The sequence below is a fragment of the Numida meleagris genome, chromosome 5, assembly GCF_002078875.1.
Source record: "Numida meleagris isolate 19003 breed g44 Domestic line chromosome 5, NumMel1.0, whole genome shotgun sequence".
Classification (NCBI taxonomy): domain Eukaryota; kingdom Metazoa; phylum Chordata; class Aves; order Galliformes; family Numididae; genus Numida; species Numida meleagris.
Genome location: NC_034413.1, coordinates 3,250,229 through 3,270,460, shown reverse-complemented (window position 1 = coordinate 3,270,460; position 20,232 = coordinate 3,250,229). Strand labels below are relative to the sequence as shown.

The window sequence follows — 20,232 nt, the reverse complement described above, 5'->3', positions numbered from 1 at the left end:
ATTGTTCTCCCAGTGCTGTTGAAGATCAGAGACTTGTGAGAGCAGGGTTTTCTCCAGTTATTGACCTTGGGAGTTACCTGTAACTTGCAAATACCTTGTGCCCTAGCATGCAAGCAGGTTCAAGACTTGAAATAGGCAACTGTTTTTAGTGTGAAACGCTCTGTTTGAAATAGTGGCATTGCTAGGATGTCTCATGCTGTTCCTCAGTGTTTCACAACATCTCTTCGCATTGATGTGATTGAAAAACTGATCTGTGGAGCTGTGTGATTTCATTGATCGGGTCAGGTGTAAATGTTTCGGCAGCTATCGTGGATGTGGTTTTTGTCAGCTAATAAATACTCCACTTTTTTGATCGTTGTTGCATGAATAGCTGGGATGTGTTTCATTTTGCTAACAGCCAGATGCCTTTATTTCCTGGAGCGTTAAGCTTCTGACATGCTGGCAGACATGCAGAGCCTTGTTTTCTGAAACAAAGCAACTGAAATTCTGTATGACGTTTTGTAAATCATGGAATACCCACCATCAGTTGCTGGAGGTCATTCCTGTGGCTCGCCAGCGTCTATCTTGCATTTTAATAGCGATTGTATCAGCTATTATGGGTTCTTTTTCCTCTGCTTTTTGTGCAGGCTTTTTTTCTGGCTGTTCCAGTGTTACTAAAAAAATGTATCTCACATCTTCAAACATAGTCTGTGTGGAGATGATTGTAGCTTGCATTTAAGAATGTGAGTTTCTATTTACTTCAGTGTCGCTTGTGGTTGTAAGTTTACATGCAAAACTAAAAGCTGTCTGTAGGGCAGTAATGATTTAGTTCTTCTGTAATGAAAATAGTTGGAAAGTAGGTTGAAGGTATGCTGATACTTGATGAGAAAAGCAGAATGCAAATGGAGTTGTCAATTCCACTGCTGTTCTGCTGAAAGACTCCATAGCTTCCTTTCTATAACTTAAAAGCTCACTATACTTTTTAACTAAGGAAAAAACAACACACCTAAACAGCACCCAAAGCTGGTAATAATTAATCCTTAATTTGAGGAATTGTTCTTTTTCTGTCACAGATGTCATGTTTTTCCAAGTGTTCTTGGCAGTGGAAATAACCTCCTTAAGAACACTGTTACAGCTTTGCAGCTTTTCTGCTGCAGTCTCTGGGTGTTTCGTAGCCCATGTCTGTATGGGGAGCTATGCCAGTTCACCTAGCAGTTTTAAAAGCAGTAAGTCACATTTATGGTCGTGGTTTTGTTACCTTAGTGTGACGTGCTTAAAACAACGGCCCTCTTGATGGAATGGTTTTCCCTCAAGTGCCTGTTCTTACCATGGGTATCAATGGAGTTACTGTGACTTGCTGATTTATTGCTTGTTCTCTGGCTGGAGCTCTTGTGAATTTGTAGCTGAGCCGAACGCTTGTTTTCATTTTGTAACTGCTTATCTGGAAATTGACAAGTCTGTGTGAAATATCGAGCAGGTTGGTGAAAGCTGATAGAGGAGGAGTCAGGATGTTGACTTAGCATAATCCAGCTGATGAGTAACGGCTCGTTAGGGCTCGGTGCCTTCACACTGCACCCACAGTTGGGGGGGGTCCTGTTGCTGTAAGTGCGTGGGAGGGATGGATTGCTTGAACATTTTTGGATGTACGAGTTGTGGCTTTCCCGATGTCACAAATAAAAATGAGAGGAGCAAGAGTAGGAGTAATTCTTGGCAAACTGGTTGTTTTCTTTTCTCTTAGATGGCATCTTTCGGACGGTACCAAGGAGAACTTGTGTGGTGCTTTAGACCAGTTGTTTAATGAACTTCATCTTCTCAACTACAGCATAAAATTCTTTTAAGTAGACCTTATTTTTTTTTTTCCCCCACATTTGTTCTTCTTGTGTGAAACCTGTAGATGTGTATCTCGTTTTGTGGACTTAGAAGGATATGTGATGTGTGCAACTACTGCTGGAGAAATCCGCTAGTACTCTACCCACCTCTGGTTCAATATACCACCAAGGCTTCTGTTTCTTGCACACATAGGCTGTACAGAACGTGAGGAGTACAACTCCTGTGTTTCAGCATGATGCAGGGTATTCTCCAGATCATGAGGGTTAGTGGGATTCCCTTCAAACTCTGCAAGGAAAGGCAATGCAGAACTTCTGGTACAGATGGCTGCTGGGTAACGTGTCTTTCTGCAAGTGCCAGTTTAGATTGGTGGGAAATGACAAACTGTCTGTGCAGGGACACAGCTGCTTTTTTTGTATTGGCCTTAATGCAAGATCAGTGCAAGGACAGGAAGGGAAAATAAAAACTAGTGGATGCTTACTAGTGCTACATTTACACAGAGCAGTGCTGCTGTAGGGCTGGGTGAAGTTGGGTTGAGTGCCTGCGTAAAGCTGGCTCTGGGTTTTAGTTGTGCAAATGGAGGAAGACTCTCACAACTCCTAACACTCAGAGTTGCTTGCGGCTCGTGCCTCAGTACTTGCTGGAGATTCCCCTCCTGATGCTTTGGGGCTGGGCTGCACAGTGGTGCTGGTGGAGTGTGGTGGCTGCAGGGCACTGGTGAGGATTCCTGAGTTGTGTGTTTAACTCCTGAGCTTGAACTGTAGCTCACAGATTGGGGTAAACTGTATTCCTTCTCCTTTCTCCTCCAGTCCTGCTTGTTCACTGCTGCAGGAGAGCCTGCTTTCCAGGCTCAGGTTGGGAAGGTAGCTGCTGTCGTGGGCAGGCTTTGCTGCTGGATGCTGGCTCCAAAACCAACCAGGCATGCGTTCTTCTAAGCTGCCTGAAGGAAAAAAACTGAGTGTGTTTCCTAAACAAATCCAAAAATACTTAGAGCAATCTGTAATGAATCTTGTTTTGCAGTACATCCTTAAAAGGACTGCTAGCTTGTTCCTAATATTCCTGCGTAGGTCTGCTTAGTTTTTTTCTTTGTCAACTACTTTATCTCTCTTACAGGTTTTTTTTTCCCCACTGTCATTGTCTCTCCTGCTCTCTGCAGTGCTGCCAGATGTGTTAGCCAGGCATCCCCAAGCCCTGTGGGAAAGGAGAGAGGCTCTGTTTGTGCTCAGGTGGTGTTTACAGGGCAGTGCCAAGCTGCAGGACGGAGCCGCCTTCAGCCCAGCGTCCTGCAGGGACTGCTGTGCCCGGACCGGTTTCCTTGTCACATCGCATGCACGGCACAGCTAAACCTTGCAGCGTGTGGCTTGACAGCCCTGTAACAAGGAAGTGGGAAGCATATGGGTGGAAGCAGGCTGCTGGAGGCGGGGAGAGGTCATGCCTTGTGCTTTGCTTGTGTCAGCTGAGGCTCTCTTGAAGTGTTTGGGGGAAGCGTAGCGTGAGTTAGTGACTGACTAATTCAGGTGATTACCTGCTGTTCCGGCCTCTGCTAAATGTGGCAAGCAATGCTGTGGAATGACTGAAGGGGAAGGCCCTGCTGTGAGCTGTACAGCCTGTCCTCCTTCCCCACTACGTGTACTGCTGGGAAGTGTGACTTGGCATACTGCTGTGCCAGGGTACAGTGATGTAAGCATGCTGCTTTCACCTGGCAAAGAAACTCCCTGGTGTGTTTTCCTCTGCATTGTGCATATATGTGTTCTAACTAGTTGTGTGTGTGCACACACATCTATGCTGTTGTTGCAAACCTTTTCGTGGGTGTAAAACTCCGTTTCTTCCTTCTTGATAGTAAACCTCAGCTCCTGAAGTACGTCTCTGTTTCAGTCTTTTGACTCCTTCTTTTAAACACTCCATGGTGTTTTATGCTAAACGTAATTAAATAAGTAATCAAGTTAAAAACACTTATTTAAATTTGCCTTGGAAACGCCAGTCGTTAACTTTAAAATCATGCATGCGTCTCTGTTTTTAGGGCACAAGTGTGCACGTGAGGGATTGGCCATCAGGGCCGTGTGGGGTTGGGTGCAGCTGGCAGATAGGAGAGGGGATGGCAGGGGCCTCTTCCAACAGCTCCCACCTCTGTGTGTGTGCTGCTCTGCCTTGTAACAAGGTGTTGGAAATGCAGCATGTGGCCTGCTTGGAGATGGAAGTGCTGTTTGCATGGAAAAAGTAATGATATAGTCATATTCACGCGTTGGCTAACATTAGGTTTGAAGTAGGTGCCTTCTTGGAAGGTCATCATTGAAGTTGATGCAAGTTGCAGAGCTTGAGAAACTCAGAAATGCACTGTACAGAGGGCTGTGTCTCAAACGGTCATTAGCAGAGCGTGTTCTGCTGCTGATCGTGTGCCAGTGCTGAGAGGGAGGTCCTGGAAACAAGGAAAGAGGAGAATGAGCAGAAGGATGTGGTTAGAGGCCCTTTAAGGCTTTTCAAACAATCCTTCTGTTTTCTTTTTATTAATTTGTGTGAAGCTCCATATGCACTTGTGAAGGAGTTCTTCCTCTAAGAAGAGAAAATTCCTCTCTGCCTCAATGCTTTTGCTGCTCAAAATGATGAAATATGGCAGTTCCTGATAAATCTTTGTGACCACCCGATGTACCCTGAAGTAGTTGTGGCTCCGGAGTACGGTTCAGCTTCTTTGGTCAAACCGCAGCTCCTCAGCATTCATAGAATCATCATAGATTGGCTTGGGTTGGAAGAGACCTCAAGGATCATCAAGCTCCAACCCCCCTGCTGCAGGCAGGGCCGCCAACCTCCACATCTAATATTAGACCAGGCTGCCCAGGGCCCCATCCAACCTGGCCTGGAACACCTCCAGGGATGGGGCATCCACAGCCTGTCTGGGCAGCCTGTTCCAGCACCTCACCACTCTCTTGGTAAGGAACTTCTTGCTGATATCCAACTTAAATCTTCCCTCCTTCAACTTAAAACCATTTCCCCTTGTCCTGCCATTATCTACCCTTGTAAAGAACTGACTCCCCTCCTGTTTGTAGGCTCCCTTTAGGTACTGGAAGGCTGCAGTGAGGTCACCCTGCAGCCTTCTCCAGGCTGAACAAGCCCAGCTCCCTCGGCCTGTCTTTGCAGGGGAGGTGCTCCAGCCCTCTGATCATCTTTGTGGCCCTGCTTGAGGGACAGTGAGGTGTCAAACAGATGTCAGAGCTGGGTTTGAGGGGTCTGCACACTGTCATGTGGCGCGTGCGACCTCATCTTAGGAGTGTGGATGGGTAAATCAGAGCACATCTGTGATGGTAACCTCTCACAGTTACATCTGTGGGAGGAGAAGAGCAGCACAGGTCTCCATGTTTCTGTCAGATGTTTTCCAGTAAGGGCTCTGTCTCTTCTTCTGACTGCTGAAATGTATAATGTAGTTGAAGTGAGGGTTAATATTCTCTGCCCTTGCTTGCAGAGGTGTATCACTGCCTATTGGAAAGAGTTAGGTTACTTTATTTGCAAGCTGTGCCAGCTGGTGTGCTCCAGGAAGGTACTGAAGTGAATAAAGGCAGCTGCTGCAGTCTTTTCTTGGGAAACTTTTACACCTGGCAGTTCTGAGGTCATTAAGGCTGTGCAATTAAGGCAATCTGGGTTTAGGGAGGAGGGGAGTGTGATGGGACACAGAGCAGTGTCTGCAGTGTGTAGTATCACATTACCTCTTTGGGAATGCACTTTGAAGAGAAGCTGTTCTTGCTGCGGCTCAGAAGAATACATTGAGTTGTAAGGATCAGCTTGCTCTTGTAAATAATCAGAGCGGTGCCCTAGCAAGAAGTGTGGCTTGGGAATGCCGTGTGTACAGTCTTAAGGCAAATGCCACTCTTCCTCCTGACATTTTAACAGTACGAGGAATGCAGTGGGTGTCAGTGGGGAATAGTCCAACTGACGTGGCACCGCATCAGAACGCGATTCAGAGAGTTCTTGTGTAAGCAATGGGGCACTTGTGCTTTATGAAAAGTAGTGAATTAGAACATCAGTAAGTACTTCTGTGATATTTCTTGTAAAGAGTGTTTTGTTGAGCTTGATGTAAATAGGGCAGTGAATTGGAGGCTATCATCCATCTGAGAGAGACCAAAACCGTCGTAGGAATGTGCCTCCTACTGGCAATAGAAACATTAAGAACTTGTTTTGGTGTGGTGGTACAGACTTTAAGAACTGCAGGTAGTTCTCACGAACATTGCATGCAGGCAGGTTGGCCCCCTGGTTTTGGGGTGAGATTGGCACTTCTTAGTTCAGATTTCTGTCAGTCCCTTTTTGGAAGCTGCTGCATCTTTGCTTGGGGTTTGCTGCAGCCTTGGGTTGCTGGGACTGGCACCTGATGAACTGGCAGTGATTTTCCCTGTTCTTCTGAACAACTGAAATGTTACAGGAGCACAGTGTGCTGGTCATATATCCCATACTGTGTTTCTTTAACGCATGTTTTAGGCAGAGTCTTGAAACTCTGACCGGTGAACTTTGTATTCTTCTTTCCCATTGCTGAAGTAGCTTTGCTCCATCAGTAGCAGGTCTTCCATTGAAATAACATATGGCTTCTGAGTGCTTGATGAAGTGGTAGAGGTTTGGTGACTGACATTTGCAGTTGGATTTGTTGCTTTTGACTACCCTTGAAATGAATAATTTAACATTCAGCTCTAGAGGTTTAATAAGTAGAACTGACAATTTCATAGAGGAACGTCTTGCACTGGTAATCCATTTTTCCCTCCGCTCTCTTTTCTGAAATCTTTCTAATCTCTGAATTAGAAAATGATGGACTTCTCAAAATACTTTTCTGCTTTATTCAAACTTCAGTGTTCAAACTTCAGTCCTGAGCAGGAGTGAGTGCCCTGGTTGAAACTTCCCCTTTCCTTTCTGATAGATTTTGGAGTCTTTGTTCTTCCTTTGCTCAGTTTTACTTGTCACCTGTTCCTGTATCATGGCTGTGGGTAAATACTGCTGAGTCTTAACAAGTTGGCCCAGAGTTGAGCTGCAGAAAGGGGGGGGGGGGGGGACGGGGACAGGATTTTTTCATTTGTGTTCTGCATTTTACTCTTTTGTACGTGAGCTGCTGCAAATAGAGCTTCTGAGTGGTGTATCTGAAGTATTCTCTTTGCTTCTCTGTTATTAAAGATGGCTTTAAGGTTATTTTTCTGTTTCTTCAATTTGTCCATTGTAAGCTATCTAAAAGATCTTCATAAATTTCAAAATCCCTTTGACTGTAAAGTCTTATATTGGAACCACTATTGTTAAATGTACCACCACCACACCTTGATGCTGTATCCTGCTAATTGCAGCTAAGGAATGAATTCTGCATGAATGATCCTGACATGAAGTGTGGTCAGCAGTTAGATTCCTGGGGACTCCAGAAGATATTTGGGATTTTTCCCCTATCTCACTTGAGAAACCTAAGCAACAGAGTTGATGCGGTGTGTGTGGTTTCTCTTCAGTTCTTGATTAAAAGAGTAAAGCTACGTGAATGATAAGTAGGTTCAGTCGGTAGCAGAGAGAGTGAGCTGAAGAGAAATTGTGTCCTGTATCATCTTCCAGCACTGTTCTAAACTGTACTTAATTGAATGCAGCTTTAGTGATTCTGTTTCTTAGATCTGGTCATATGTTTTTAAGATAAGAAGGGAAAGTACAGTAAAGGAATCTCTGTAGTATCAATGAATGACTCTCCTTCAGTACTGCTCAACAAATAAGTGAGTATGTGGTGCTGGGTGTTCCCTAGCAGAAGGGTCCTTAGCACCTCTTGGTAGCTGGCTTTCAGTCTGCCACACCTTCCAGCTATTTTGGGTAGTAGAAGTAGTCCGGGAGATGTGGTAAGTGTAAGTATGGTTCTTGATTTAAAAAAAAATTAAAATCACATGAATGTTTCTTGGTATGCAGTGATCTTCATGTTAGATCTTTGTTAGATACGTGTTGAGAAGCTGTGTTAGTTAAGGTAGTTTGCTCTGCAGTGGCCTAATTGCTATCTAGAATGACTTGTTTTATTACTATTCTTTCCTCTTCAGGAGTTGTAGAAGGTGACTTAGCTGCTGTTGAAGCCTACAAGTCGTCAGGAGGAGACATTGCCCGCCAGCTCACTGCCGATGAAGTACGCCTGCTAAATCGCCCGTCTGCTTTTGATGTGGGGTACACGCTTGTCCATCTGGCAATACGCTTTCAGAGACAAGACATGCTAGCAATTCTGCTTACGGAGGTGAGCTGCTTTGGCTGTTGCACAGACTGAATAGGAGCCTTATGTAACTGTGCCATTGTTTGCAGCCGGTGACATGTAACTTCATTTGCTTGGTTGACAGACGCTGAGGTTGTTAGAATATACGAATTGCTGCATTGCGCCTCTCTTCTGTTGTTGCTTCTCCTGAAGAAGCGAGTTTACTGTAAGACCGTATGTGTGCGGTGGTCCCGAGGACGTAGAGGTTTTCCTATTAAATCGTGCAGTCTTGGCAAAAGTTCTGACCTCACTGATGGTGGAAGTGAGCTTTTGTGAGGCTTCCTGCGCTTTGGGTGGGGGAGAGGAAATGCCCCGAGGGCAGAACAGCGAGCTCAGTGACAGCTTAATTTTTCAGAGTTTTGCTAACAAATACATCCACCTGGCAATGATCTGCCCTTTTCTAAGTTCCCTGAGATTCTTGGGAGCTTCTCTTAGGAGGAAAAGCAAACTCCTTGCTTTCTGATGTGGTGCCATTTTTCCACTCTTCCCCTGATGCATAGACTCGTTGGTTCCTCTGTCCCCTTGCTCTTGCATTTTTCTTTTGTGTTTTTGTGTGGAGCACCTCACTTCTGGTAATCCTTCCCTCTTAGAAGGCCCACAGCTATCTTTGTTATCTTTTTTTGTCATCTCAGTCTTGTTTTCTGGCCTAATGAGAGCTAAGTTTTTATTCTGTCTCTGCCTCTATTCTGCCTGCCTCCCTAATTTGGTGCTTACTGCAATTTTGAAGCATGCATTCCTGAGGAGTGGCCTGCCTGAGAAGAAGAGCATGAGGCTGATGGAATGCATAGGGTTGAGTAATTAAACAGGGTAGATGAAGCAAGACAGACGGAGCAGAAGTCTTGAGAAAGGTGCATACTTCTATATGGCTAGTATCAGTACTTTCTGTGCGGCTCACATAGTTATCTATGTGAAAGGAGTTAAACTTTTTCTTTAAGAAGCTAACTTGCTGAAATGCTGTCTTTGTTTCAGTTGCTAGAAATACTCAACATAGCACTTGTGGAAGTATTGAGTAGCATTTGAGCTACAGTGTATGCCCTCCTTAGCTAGGAAATTGTCTAGTGAAAATGTGTCTCTTAAAGCTTGGTTTAAATACCCGGTCATCCTGATGTTGCTTGCCATGCATCGTTGAATGAGCTCCTTCTGCCACCGATTAGAATCCAGAGAAATTCAAGTGTCTTACCTTGATAGCTTTTGAGAGATTTCTCTGCAGGAAACTGTTCTGCAGTGGTAACGAAGTTTAATGCAAAGTGTAGGCTGGGCTCATGTTTCAGTTCTGAAGTATATTTATCTGTTACTTTTTTGCTTCCATTTTCCTATGAGCGGTTGTCAATTCATTTCTGTGATTTAAAGAGAATTTTAACTAGGTTTATTATCAGCTACGTGCTAAGTGAGAGAGATGAATTCATCATATGTGACTGCGTTCCATCTTTCCGAGCACTGAAGCTTACACTCTCATTGCATCACTTACTAACAAAATTATTTTCCCCGATGCTAATCACTCCTAAGTCTTAATACTTAACTAGAAACAGCTCTGAGTGCAGTGACTCTGTTATGTTTCAGGTATCACAGCACGCAGCGAAGTGCATTCCTGCCATGGTGTGTCCAGAGGTCACGGAACAAATCCGTCGTGAAATCGCTGCATCTCTTCATCAGCGGAAGGGAGACTTTGCTTGCTATTTTCTGACTGACCTTGTAACGTTTACGTTACCCGCAGGTAGTTAGACAATCCTTGCTGCTTCCTTTTCTTTTTTTTTGGTTGTTTTTCTGTCTCCTAGTTGAGAACTGCTTGTTTGGGATCTGTACGTTGGCTTTTGGAGAGTAGTAGTGTCTGTCTAGGCTTTATTTTTTGTTCTTATTCCTTTAAGAATTTAGGTTCAACCAAGTAGTTGAATTTGCTAACTAATTCTCAGTTTTGCACACTTCAGTGTGTACATCAACTTTGTGAAGTGAATGTGTAGTCCTCTTCAGACATGAGGAAATGGAAGAAAAGTCATGTAAGGAAAGGCTGTGTCAAGATCAGAGCTGAGGTGTTTGTGGACTCCCACGTGACTTTTCTCATAGCTGTGGTAGCTTTCAGTCCTTTCCTTTAAGACCCTCTTAGATTTGTACCTGTTTACTCATTAAGTGGTACTGCTGTAATACTCAGAGGTACGCTGCAATCAAGATGATGTCATTCAGCTGCTTGCCTCTTAACAAAAGGAACTATCAGAGGACTTCTAATCTTCAGTAGCTCTTTCCTTTAATAGAAGTACTTCGAAACGTAAGAAAATGCATAGATGGAAATTGTACTAATCTTTATAAAGCAGAAGCATTGTAAGAATTCAGTTTGGAACCTCCTGCTTGAGTGTTACCTCATCTCTTCTTCTAAGAGTCTATAGATCCAAAAATTACTTTTTTTCAGGGGAGGCATTAGGGATTGCAGAGTAAAGGCTCTTGTATATGTTCTCCTGAATAACAACTGGTAACGTCTCTATTTAAGGTAATATTAAGTGATTTTTATACTGTCTTCCTGTTTCTCCAGATATTGAAGACTTACCGCCCACAGTCCAAGAAAAGCTATTTGATGAAGTACTTGATAGAGATGTTCAGAAAGGTAAACACTCCTGGCTAGTGTCTTTCCTTACTTGTCATTACAGAATATTTATCTCACCAAATACATTTTAAAAAGTAGAGTTGTGTGCGTACGTTTCTTTGTTGCCTGAAGTCGTGTTTTAAATGCAAAGTTGATAACTTCGAGTTAATCTCCACCCTGAAATTTTAACATTTCCATTCTATTCAAGAGACAGAGTAAGAATGGAGTCTTAGGAATTATGTTCATAATGCATCTTTGGATTTCAGTTTTCCATTTTCTTTAAAGCTTTACAGCTAAAGTCACAAGCTCCTCACGGAAAATCTAACAAATTTTCTTCTTCAGTAGTAATCCTAAAGCAATTGATGTGATGTTTCTTTAAGGCTTGTGTACATTCTTCTTTCTTGATGGTTTGTAGCCCAAGGAAGCAAGTGCCTTTAGCTGCTGTAGTTCACCTAGATTTGCAGTATGAGGAAAACGCAGTTTTGCTCATGTAAATAGATGAATTGACGAGATGATGCCATTAGCATGCTGTTCAGTTTGAGGCTTCAAATGCAAATTAGGTTTCAAGACATCCTCTTGTTCCAGAGCTCGAAGAGGAATCTCCAATTATCAACTGGTCGCTGGAGTTGGGTACGCGCTTGGACAGCAGGTTATACGCACTTTGGAATCGCACCGCAGGGGACTGCCTGCTCGATTCGGTCCTGCAAGCCACGTGGGGCATTTACGACAAAGATTCAGTGCTGAGGAAAGCTCTTCACGACAGTTTACACGACTGCTCGCATTGGTAAGCTAGTTCCCATGGCACCCTTAAAGATAGCTTTCCACGTAGCGCCGTAGTTAAAAAACCAGCAAAGTGAAAACAGCGTCAACACAACTGCGCGGATCAGAAGTGTTGAGTAAGTGTGGTAATCTGTTCTAGCTTCTTTTATATGCAAAGCACTGCAAAGTTGGACATCCTGACGGCCCTGGTTGCGACCTTCAGCAAATAGCACATGAAGCAAAGTGAAATACTTGATGCTGCGTGCTGGTCAGGAGCGTGCTGACCGCAGTTAAGACTGGAATTTCTGTATACATGCAGTGTAAATCGTGCCTGCGCTCCATCTTCCTGCTGCTGGGGAATAGTTTGCAGGAGATTATGCTAGAAAATAGCCTTTAATTCCTACATAAACTTCTCAGTGTTTTCATTCCATCTGCTTAGTTGTAGCTTTACTTGGTACTGCTCTTCTTGTTCCTGTGCTGTCTGCTCAAGCAGTGGCAGTAAAGCACAGTGCTGACACTTAGCTAGTGCTGTCACTTGGCTATAGAAATAATTTATTACTCTTAGTTAAGTTTTGCTGTTTTGCATTGGCAGCTTTCTTTAGACTAAAACTGTGGCTTGCCTCTGTTGGAAGAAAAATATTTGTAGTCAGAGCCTCACTGGTCTATGCCAGCTCTCAAGTGTGGAAGCAGGATGTTGATAAAGGCGAATGTAAGACACAGGAGATTAGATTTCATATGTTCTTGTCATCAAGGACAAGAGAAACTCTGTCAGCTGGCATTCTAGAGAGGAAGCCTGTCCCCTTTCTCAGGAAGGCAACAAAGGCTAATTTGGGGCTCACCTCTAAGAAGCTTTGTGATTTGCTGCCCCCAACTACTTGCTGTTCTGAGAAACTCAGTGTATCTAGAGCTGGATTCAGTAACGTGGTGCTTCTCAAGCTGTTTTCCTGAGATCCCATCTCCCAAATAGCTCTGTCACTACTCGAGAGTTGTTTATAGTGGAATGTGCATCTCAACCACGCAGGAATGTCCCTGGCATCACAGGCAGTTCCTCTAAGGCCAGAACAGCACTTTATGATAGATCAGGTTTTGTTCTTTATGGTAACAAGACAAAGCGTGGTATCTAAAAACATGCTGCAGCCGACTGAGTTTTAAAGCAGTCTTTCAAAGTGGTAAATGCTAACTTCTGCTGGCTTACTGTTGTGTCAAACATAACACTCGTAATTTAGAATGTGTTCAATCTGGTTTATCTTTTGAGTTCATGTTCTGGGCAGAAGCTGGGCTTTGCTCTGAATTTACTTAACTGTGCTTTCAAAAAGGACCAGTATAAATCAGATTGAAATATAAAATATATGCACCCTCATCGTTGTTTGAATGCTGTTGCCCACTTTCAGTCTCTGTAATCTGATTTGCTGGTTGGTTGCTGGAAAAATTAGTACTGGTTCCAGGGCAAACTTCTGCAGAGCTGTATCCTTAATAGGAAACGATCTGCCTCTAGGTGGAAGATCTTGAAGAATCAGCTGGCATTTTTGTGGTGATGATATGTCAGATGTGAGTCATGATTCCTTTCAAAAAAAATCCAGCTTGAGGTTTTGAGAACTCCTAGTTAAATTCTGCTGCGAGTAAATCATTCTGTCTATCCTATACGTGCTGTATGAATTGTGTGGGAAGATAACCCCGTTCACTTTAAACTACTTGGGCTGGGATATGATATAAGACCTATATGATATACAGGGGATGCCTCTGACTATATGGCTAACTCCAAGGAGCTTCTCTAGGAAAACTCATTCACAATATTTCCTAACTTTGTGAGTGTGTTGGTTTTTTGTTTGCTTTTAAGAAGCAGAATAAGATCCAACTTCTCTCAGATTAAAATTTTAAGAAGTTAGCATATGCTTTTCAATACGTAAGTAATTTTTCTTTGTGATGATTAAGAAAGATAAAGCATTGAGAATAAACTAGCATAAAAATGCGAATTTTTAATAAAAATTAAAGCCTTATGACTTAAAAAAAAAAAAAGTGTAAATAGGATCCATTGCATTTTCTGGTACTTGATGCTTTCAGTTCGATCCATGCTGCTTTATACCTTTTCTATATATTATTGCCATACTTTCTGGTTCAAAAACTGCAATAAAGCAGATTCTGCCTCTTAACAAGTCTGTTTGAAGTTGATATGCTTTGGTGTTCATTGGCATGTGACATGGTTAAAGAGGAAAATACCTGTATTGCTTGTGTGAGAAGAATGAGTACCTTCCCTTACATGAAATGGAACGTCTTGGTTTTGCTTACTGTAGATCAGTGCTTAAATAAGGCTAAATCAGACTTGATAAAAGCTACTGCAAGATGTATCAAATGAGCTAGGAGCCTATTAGGAACTTGTGTCTACTACAGAGTGTTTGCTGTAGGTATTGTGATCCCAAGTGATTTCTTAAATGGGGATTGGCAAAATGGAGTCTCACACAGATCTCTCTCTCTATATATATAGTCCTTATGGATGCTCTTTTCTCTCTCCCATTCATTATAGATTTGGGAAAATGGATTCTAAGGGCTGAATACTGCTACCAGGCATACAGTGGTTGAGTACATATTTTTGCCTTTACCTTTCTCTCTTTCTTCCCCCCTCCCTTACCCCTATTTTTTAGGTTCTATACACGCTGGAAAGAGTGGGAATCGTGGTATTCCCAAAGCTTTGGTTTACATTTCTCGTTGCGAGAGGAACAGTGGCAGGAAGACTGGGCATTCATACTCTCTCTTGCAAGCCAGGTAAGAGGGATTCCTCATCAGTTTCAAACATCAAGCTTATCTTTAATTTCTGAAGAGAAATTTCAAGAGCTCAGACTGTTCTTGAGGAATAAGATTTTCTTTTTGTTACAAAGAAGAACGTTCATCTTAAGCCAGCAATATTAAATTATTACCTGAGTAGGCTTTTCCTACCAAGTTAATTTAAAAATACAATAGTTGAGCTTGTCATTAAACAGTTATAGTGTGGAAAAAGCTCGGTTCCATTGGTGTCAGAGCATGGTCTGTAGAGTAAACTAACACATGATTGTCTGCTTACTGCCCTGCTTCCTAGCTCCTGCAACACACTCCTCCTAGAACATCCCTGTACATCTGTAAGTTACACTAGTGAAACTTTGGCAGACTGACACTTTGCAACTCCCCTCCAAAATGAGATTGATGTTTCAGTATGCTTCCAACCACAGGCATATTGTTAGCTCCCCTTTTAAATTATATACATGATGTCTGTAGCTATTTTCCTGCCATTTGTTTTCTGTGTGCTCTTTTCCTGTCATTGGAAGATATTTACCTAAACCTTTCCCCAGATGAGTCAATTAATTTAGACTAAATATTCTGCAGTGCTTCCTGGCTAACTGAAGGAGCAAATGTGTTAGATTCTATTTGGAAGATAGGGACAAAGAATTATTACAGGCAGATTAAGTTCTTTTGCAAGCTGAAGTGGTTTTGCTTATCTCCAACTGTTTTGTAGTAGTCTACTCTTTCATTTTTTTCTAGATCACCCTTGAAAGCATTTGCTGTCTCAATTTGGAGAATAACGTTCAAATTCCAAAGCAGAGAGAATTAGTTCTTTTTCTAATGCTGTCCTTATTGTCTTTGTTTATATTTGTTTCAGCCTGGAGCAAGTTTGGAGCAGACACACATTTTTGTACTTGCACATATTCTTAGAAGACCAATTATAGTTTATGGAGTCAAATATTATAAGAGTTTCCGAGGAGAAACGTTAGGATATACCCGCTTTCAAGGTAAGCCTGTATTTTTTCAAATTTAGCATTAACTAGTGTTCAACTGTAAACCATAAAGGAAGCTGAAAGAAGGATGCCAGCTACTAGATGGAAGGGGGTGGAGCTGCGTTGTAGGTAAACTCTTTTGCTGTTAAAAAGACCAAAATAAACCACTCAAAACTTGCAGTTTTCCAATGTATGGTGGCTATGCTGCCTGTACCCACAGTTTCAAAACAAAACGCTTTTACCTCCACTCAGTGTGCTCTTAGCCTTATCTAAAGTGTTCTGGTTGGTGAAAACTTCCCAAAAGTTATGTGGTTCGTACTGCTGTAAGACACAAGCTTAATAAGTGGCATTAGAAATTCTGCCTGTTTGTGCCACTAGTGGCTATAAATGTGCATGTTAAACTACACTGTTCTTGGCATTTCCTGAAGGAGACTCCTCAGCATGCTTCATCATCCTGGGGGAGAGGTGGGCTAGAGGTGTTTGCATTGTTTGTATTGGCATGGTTTCCCAGCAGAGGGGCAGTGGGATTTGCTGGGTGCTTTTGCAGCACATGAGGGTGTGCCTTGTCGGTCTGCAGCAGGTGAATTGAAGCAGCCCTAATGAAAGCGAAGTGGAATTGTCCTCAAAGCCAGAGGTGGGGGGTATGCAGGGGAAGGTGGAGAAATGCAGAGTGGAGAATGATAAAGCTGGAGTTATTCTAGTACTTAAAGAAGTGGCTTCTTACTTGAATGTATGCCGCAGAGGCTGGAGGAGGAGTTCTCCCCACACGTGTTCTACCAGCAGCCTGTTGTGTGAGGTGTGAGATTAGGTCACTTGGTTTCACGTGATGACAAAATGTTGCTCAGTGGACAAGGCCAGTTGTTCTCTGCAAAGGGAAACTCCATGATAAAGTTGAAAGGCAATTCTTAAATTCTGTGTGACACGTTTCAGTCATTAACACTTCGCAGCAAGTGCGATGTAAATACTGGCCTGCTTCTCAGCTTTGGGTATCTTGATTGGATCCTTGCTGCTTTTGCATTCTGGGCAAACAGCCTAGCCATCCTGAAGATAAATATGATGGTGCTATGTTGCTTAGGTGCGCGTAGATTCCTTAGGAAGCATATTCTATTTTAAAACCCAAGTGTTTTTGGGTGACTCACCTCCATACTAGATGGTAACACTTCAGCATTTCCCCGTTTGCAGGAATGAAGACATAAGAGGGGACTGGGAGCATCTGTACGTGCTGAGCAGTAAACGTAACAAATGTGGAGAGCACTGTTCAGCCTGGCCCTGCAGCTGTGTGACAGGGTGTCAGGGCCTTCCTTTGGCTCATCTTCTGCCTCATGTATCTCTGCCTGATTCCTACCTGGCATTGCTGACCCCAGCACGCGTTGTTTGTTTGCTTAGAGCCTAGCAGAGAACTTCCTGGAGCAGAGCCAGGGCCTGCTCTTTGTAACCAAAAATGAAGTAGGCCAACTGGGAGAGGTGGCCAGCCATGCTACAAAGAACTGCAGGTGAAGTTAAAGTGTAACCCGCTGTCACTGCTTACAGTCTTCAGGAAATTGTAGAAGCTGTGATTTGTACATTTTGGGCAGTGATAAAACATCAAGGAGCAGGGAAGTGGAATACTTCAGAGAGCATAAGATCTGTTACTCTTTGTGGCTTTGTGTTTTATTTCAGATGATGAAAGTATAGGCTGGGAAGGAACAGTTAGTCATATATAGGTACCATCCTTTGGGGTTTTAGTTGCTTTGAACTTAAAGGCTGAGTGGTTTGCAAGATGTTTTCATGTTGTAATTGAGCATTAAGGCAAACGAGTGTAAGGCCTAAACATGCTAGGACTGTTTTCTTGCTCTGTGAACCAGGAGGTGCCCAGGTGCATGGGACAGCCTCTTCTAAACATGTGCTTCCAGGAATGCAGGCAGACAAATGTTAACGAGTGGTGATGCGCTCGCTGCAAGCTGCACCAGAGCTGCACAGCAGGTGAACTCAGGGCTCCTGTGCCACCTGCAGTCCCTTCTCGCCCTGTCCAGCTGCATTATTGTGGTTAATGTCTGCTAATTAAATGCCAGCAGCACAGCTGAAACCAAGTGGCTGTGCAGCCCTTGGTTTGAGCAAGACATGTCTCCTGTGAATGGTACAAGACTCTTCAGTGCCCGTGAGCTCTGCTTGGCGTGTGTTCCCCTCTCAGAAGCTCTGAGGCAAGCTCAGAGTTCTGTGGTTCAATATATAGCCCTTTGTCTATGTTTGAGATCACATTAACCAAAAAAAGAAAAAGGAAGGATAGTGTGGGTTACAGTAGAGATGGAAAAAACCTGCTTTAAATGCTTTTTTTAACATCATGTTTGCAGCACGCTGGACGGCGATCTAAGCTTCCCATCCAGCCCCTAAACTTTCTTGCTGATCAGATTTCTTTTTCTCCAGGAATTGCTTGTTCTGACCTGGCAGCCTTGCTGTCCCATAACTCGCAGCCTTCTGGTTACCTAGATCGCAGTCAGCAGTTAATGCTGCTTTAAGTATTGAAGGCTCTGTCAGTGACAGATCCGTTCTCCTGACCTCAAGCATCTCCTGGTCTAGCTGCATGAGTACACAGCTTTCAGAATGAAACAGGAAGAAGGTGACTGACGTGTTAGCAGATCAGGCTGGAGAAACAAAGCGTGCTCTGGATGCCGCCCGGTGGCTGTGAGCCCCTGCTCTTTTCTGTGGGGTTTGGCTGATGGAGGTGATTGTAACCTGGGGAGGAGATGAGCGTTCACCCCGAGGGTGCTGGGATAAGTGTTCCTTGCCCACATGTTAGGGCTTGAGACAGTCTCTGGTTAACACTTAGCCCTTGTTCTGCATCTTTTGGGTTTGGCGGGGAATTGTAGTGAGACTTTGTTGTAATGTGGGGAGTGGGAGGAACAGAGAGCTAAGATACTCCAAAGGATTTGTCCTCAAATCTAGATTTTGTAACCAACTTGTGACTCTTACCTGTGAGTCGTTCCAGTTCTTCTAGATTTCTCTTGATTTCCCCAATTAAAGAATGAAGGGAGTGGGAGAAGGCCGACTACTGAGAACTCTGGCTATTTTTTGGTAGAAAAGATGAGTTTTAAGCTGAAACAAAACCTCCCAAAGCACCTCCCTGCCTCGGATTTCCATTTTCCTGCTGCCCTGCAGTGCCCGTGGATGTCAGAGGAGGAACCAAGTGCCTTGTTTTGCTGCAGCGTCTGTTCCTAACTTGCTGGCAGCAGCTGCACTATGAGAGGTTGCTATGCTACATGTGCACTTAAGTTTATGCATGGCTATTTTTAAACTGTCACAAGGTAAGGCCTGCTTTTGCTGAAGTTGTCTTGCAGCAGTACGCACCAAGAATTCTTCTTCTTCCTAGAAGAAAAAAGGTTCTGGTTTTGTTTTGAGACTTGCTGTTCCTCGGGTGGATTACTCTCTTCATAGCTAAAAATGGAAGGGAGAAAAACTGCCATTTCATTTGGAACCTGTGACATCAGTGATCATTTTTCTTTACCCAAATGTGAGCAAAGTAGTGTCAGTTTCTGGTGGTTGGTCTTATGCATGTGGAGTCTCCAAAATAAGCAGTTGATGTGGGTTAATTTATTTATACAATGTTGATGAGAAGTGGAGTTGTCTCTGGAATGGGCCGCGTGCTTAGATGCTGAATAATGCTTAACGCAGTTCTTTTAATAATAGGCTTTTGCAAGCAGATGGCAGAATTCTCATTCTGGTAAAAATAGACACGTAACTGTAGCTTTTATTTCTGTGATCAGAATCTTCATATATTTGGTATATCAATCTTAACAACAAAAAAAAAGCCAAATGTAAGACTGCTTTCCTAACCTTAGTTCTGTTACTCGCTGTACGATGGGTCACAGATTGTAGGGGGACAATGATGTGCTGTTGGTGGATCTGCAGTGGCTTTTGCCAAACCTTGTGCCACTGCAGATCCACTTGACCAATCTCGTGCCAACCCAGTTACAATGAGTTGGCTCTACTGAGCAGTGTGACTTGGAGCAGGGGGGGACCAAGCCAAAAGCTTGGTAGCAAAATCCTTGCTTGTAGAACTTGATGGTAGTTCCGAGTCTCATCCTTTGTTCTGCGTTGTTGTAGGTGTGTATTTGCCTTTGTTATGGGAACAGAGTTTTTGTTGGAAAAGTCCTATTGCTCTGGGCTACACGAGGGGCCATTTCTCTGCTCTGGTTGCCATGGAGAACGATGGGTATGGCAATCGAGGTGCTGGTGCTAACTTGAACACTGACGATGATGTTACTGTTACATTTCTACCCTTGGTGGATAGCGAGAGGAAACTATTGCACATTCACTTCCTTTCTGCTCAAGAGGTAAGAAATAACGGAGTAGCTGCTAGCCTTCTTCACAGCTCCTTCTGAGTTGTGGCCTCAGCATCCATGCTCCTGCAGTTCAGTCAGGAAGAGGCTGTTAGATGTATCAGTGCTGCTCCCCTCATCACCTGAGCTGATTCTGAAATGTGTTTTCCCACCTATTTGGTGTTTATTTGGAGGTCTGTAAGTGGAATGTAAATAGACTGTGCAAGGTACAGGTGTACCTTGAAGGGACCTACAGATAAAGACTGACACTAATGCCAGACTGAAAATTTTATGGATGCAGCATAATTATTGGCCAGCATTTACAGCACGGTCTGTCTCTTCTTAGAATGAAACATACTTTACTTTGTTTAATAACTATGAGAATGACAGGGAGCCACTATAATAAGGTGTGTATGTGGGGAGGGAATGGATGAAAATACTTTGTCATCCCCCAAAGTGGCCATCCTACAGATGAAGGAGAAAAGAGTATGGCCTGCCAAGTTCAGAGAGGGCTTTTTTTATTAGCAGTGTCTTACAAGAGGAAGTGTTTTGTATCAAATGCTGCTGGACTCCTAAAAACTGCTTTGTAAAGCCAGAAGGCTCTTCTAGGACCCGTCCTAATTAGACATTGCGCCTTCTGTAGTAGTTTCTCGCAAGTGACTGAAATGTAGGAAAGCCATATTGGAAATACCTGCTTGGAGAAATCAGAAGGGAGGAACAGCCGGAGAAGACTTCCAAAACTTTCAGATTTGGGTTGAAAGAGCAGCGTGCAGCGGTTTGATTGGCAGAGACTTTGGGATGCTAACAGTGCTAGCTTGGGAAAGGAAAACT

The 20,232-nt window shown here is 43.4% G+C and overlaps 1 protein-coding gene across 3 annotated transcripts in view; it reads left to right on the top strand.

The window, feature by feature from the left end:
• The window catches only part of ZRANB1 (zinc finger RANBP2-type containing 1), a 36,468-nt gene that overhangs the window by 13,167 nt on the left and 3,069 nt on the right, over positions 1 to 20,232 (top strand). For all 3 annotated transcript variants that reach the window (XM_021400373.1, XM_021400376.1, XM_021400374.1), the window contains exons 4-10: positions 7,830 to 8,017; positions 9,593 to 9,746; positions 10,554 to 10,625; positions 11,190 to 11,388; positions 14,003 to 14,123; positions 14,992 to 15,121; positions 19,187 to 19,416. In XM_021400373.1, coding sequence (XP_021256048.1) covers positions 7,830 to 8,017; positions 9,593 to 9,746; positions 10,554 to 10,625; positions 11,190 to 11,388; positions 14,003 to 14,123; positions 14,992 to 15,121; positions 19,187 to 19,416 — 1,094 coding nt within the window. The remainder of the gene's footprint in view (positions 1 to 7,829; positions 8,018 to 9,592; positions 9,747 to 10,553; positions 10,626 to 11,189; positions 11,389 to 14,002; positions 14,124 to 14,991; positions 15,122 to 19,186; positions 19,417 to 20,232) is intronic.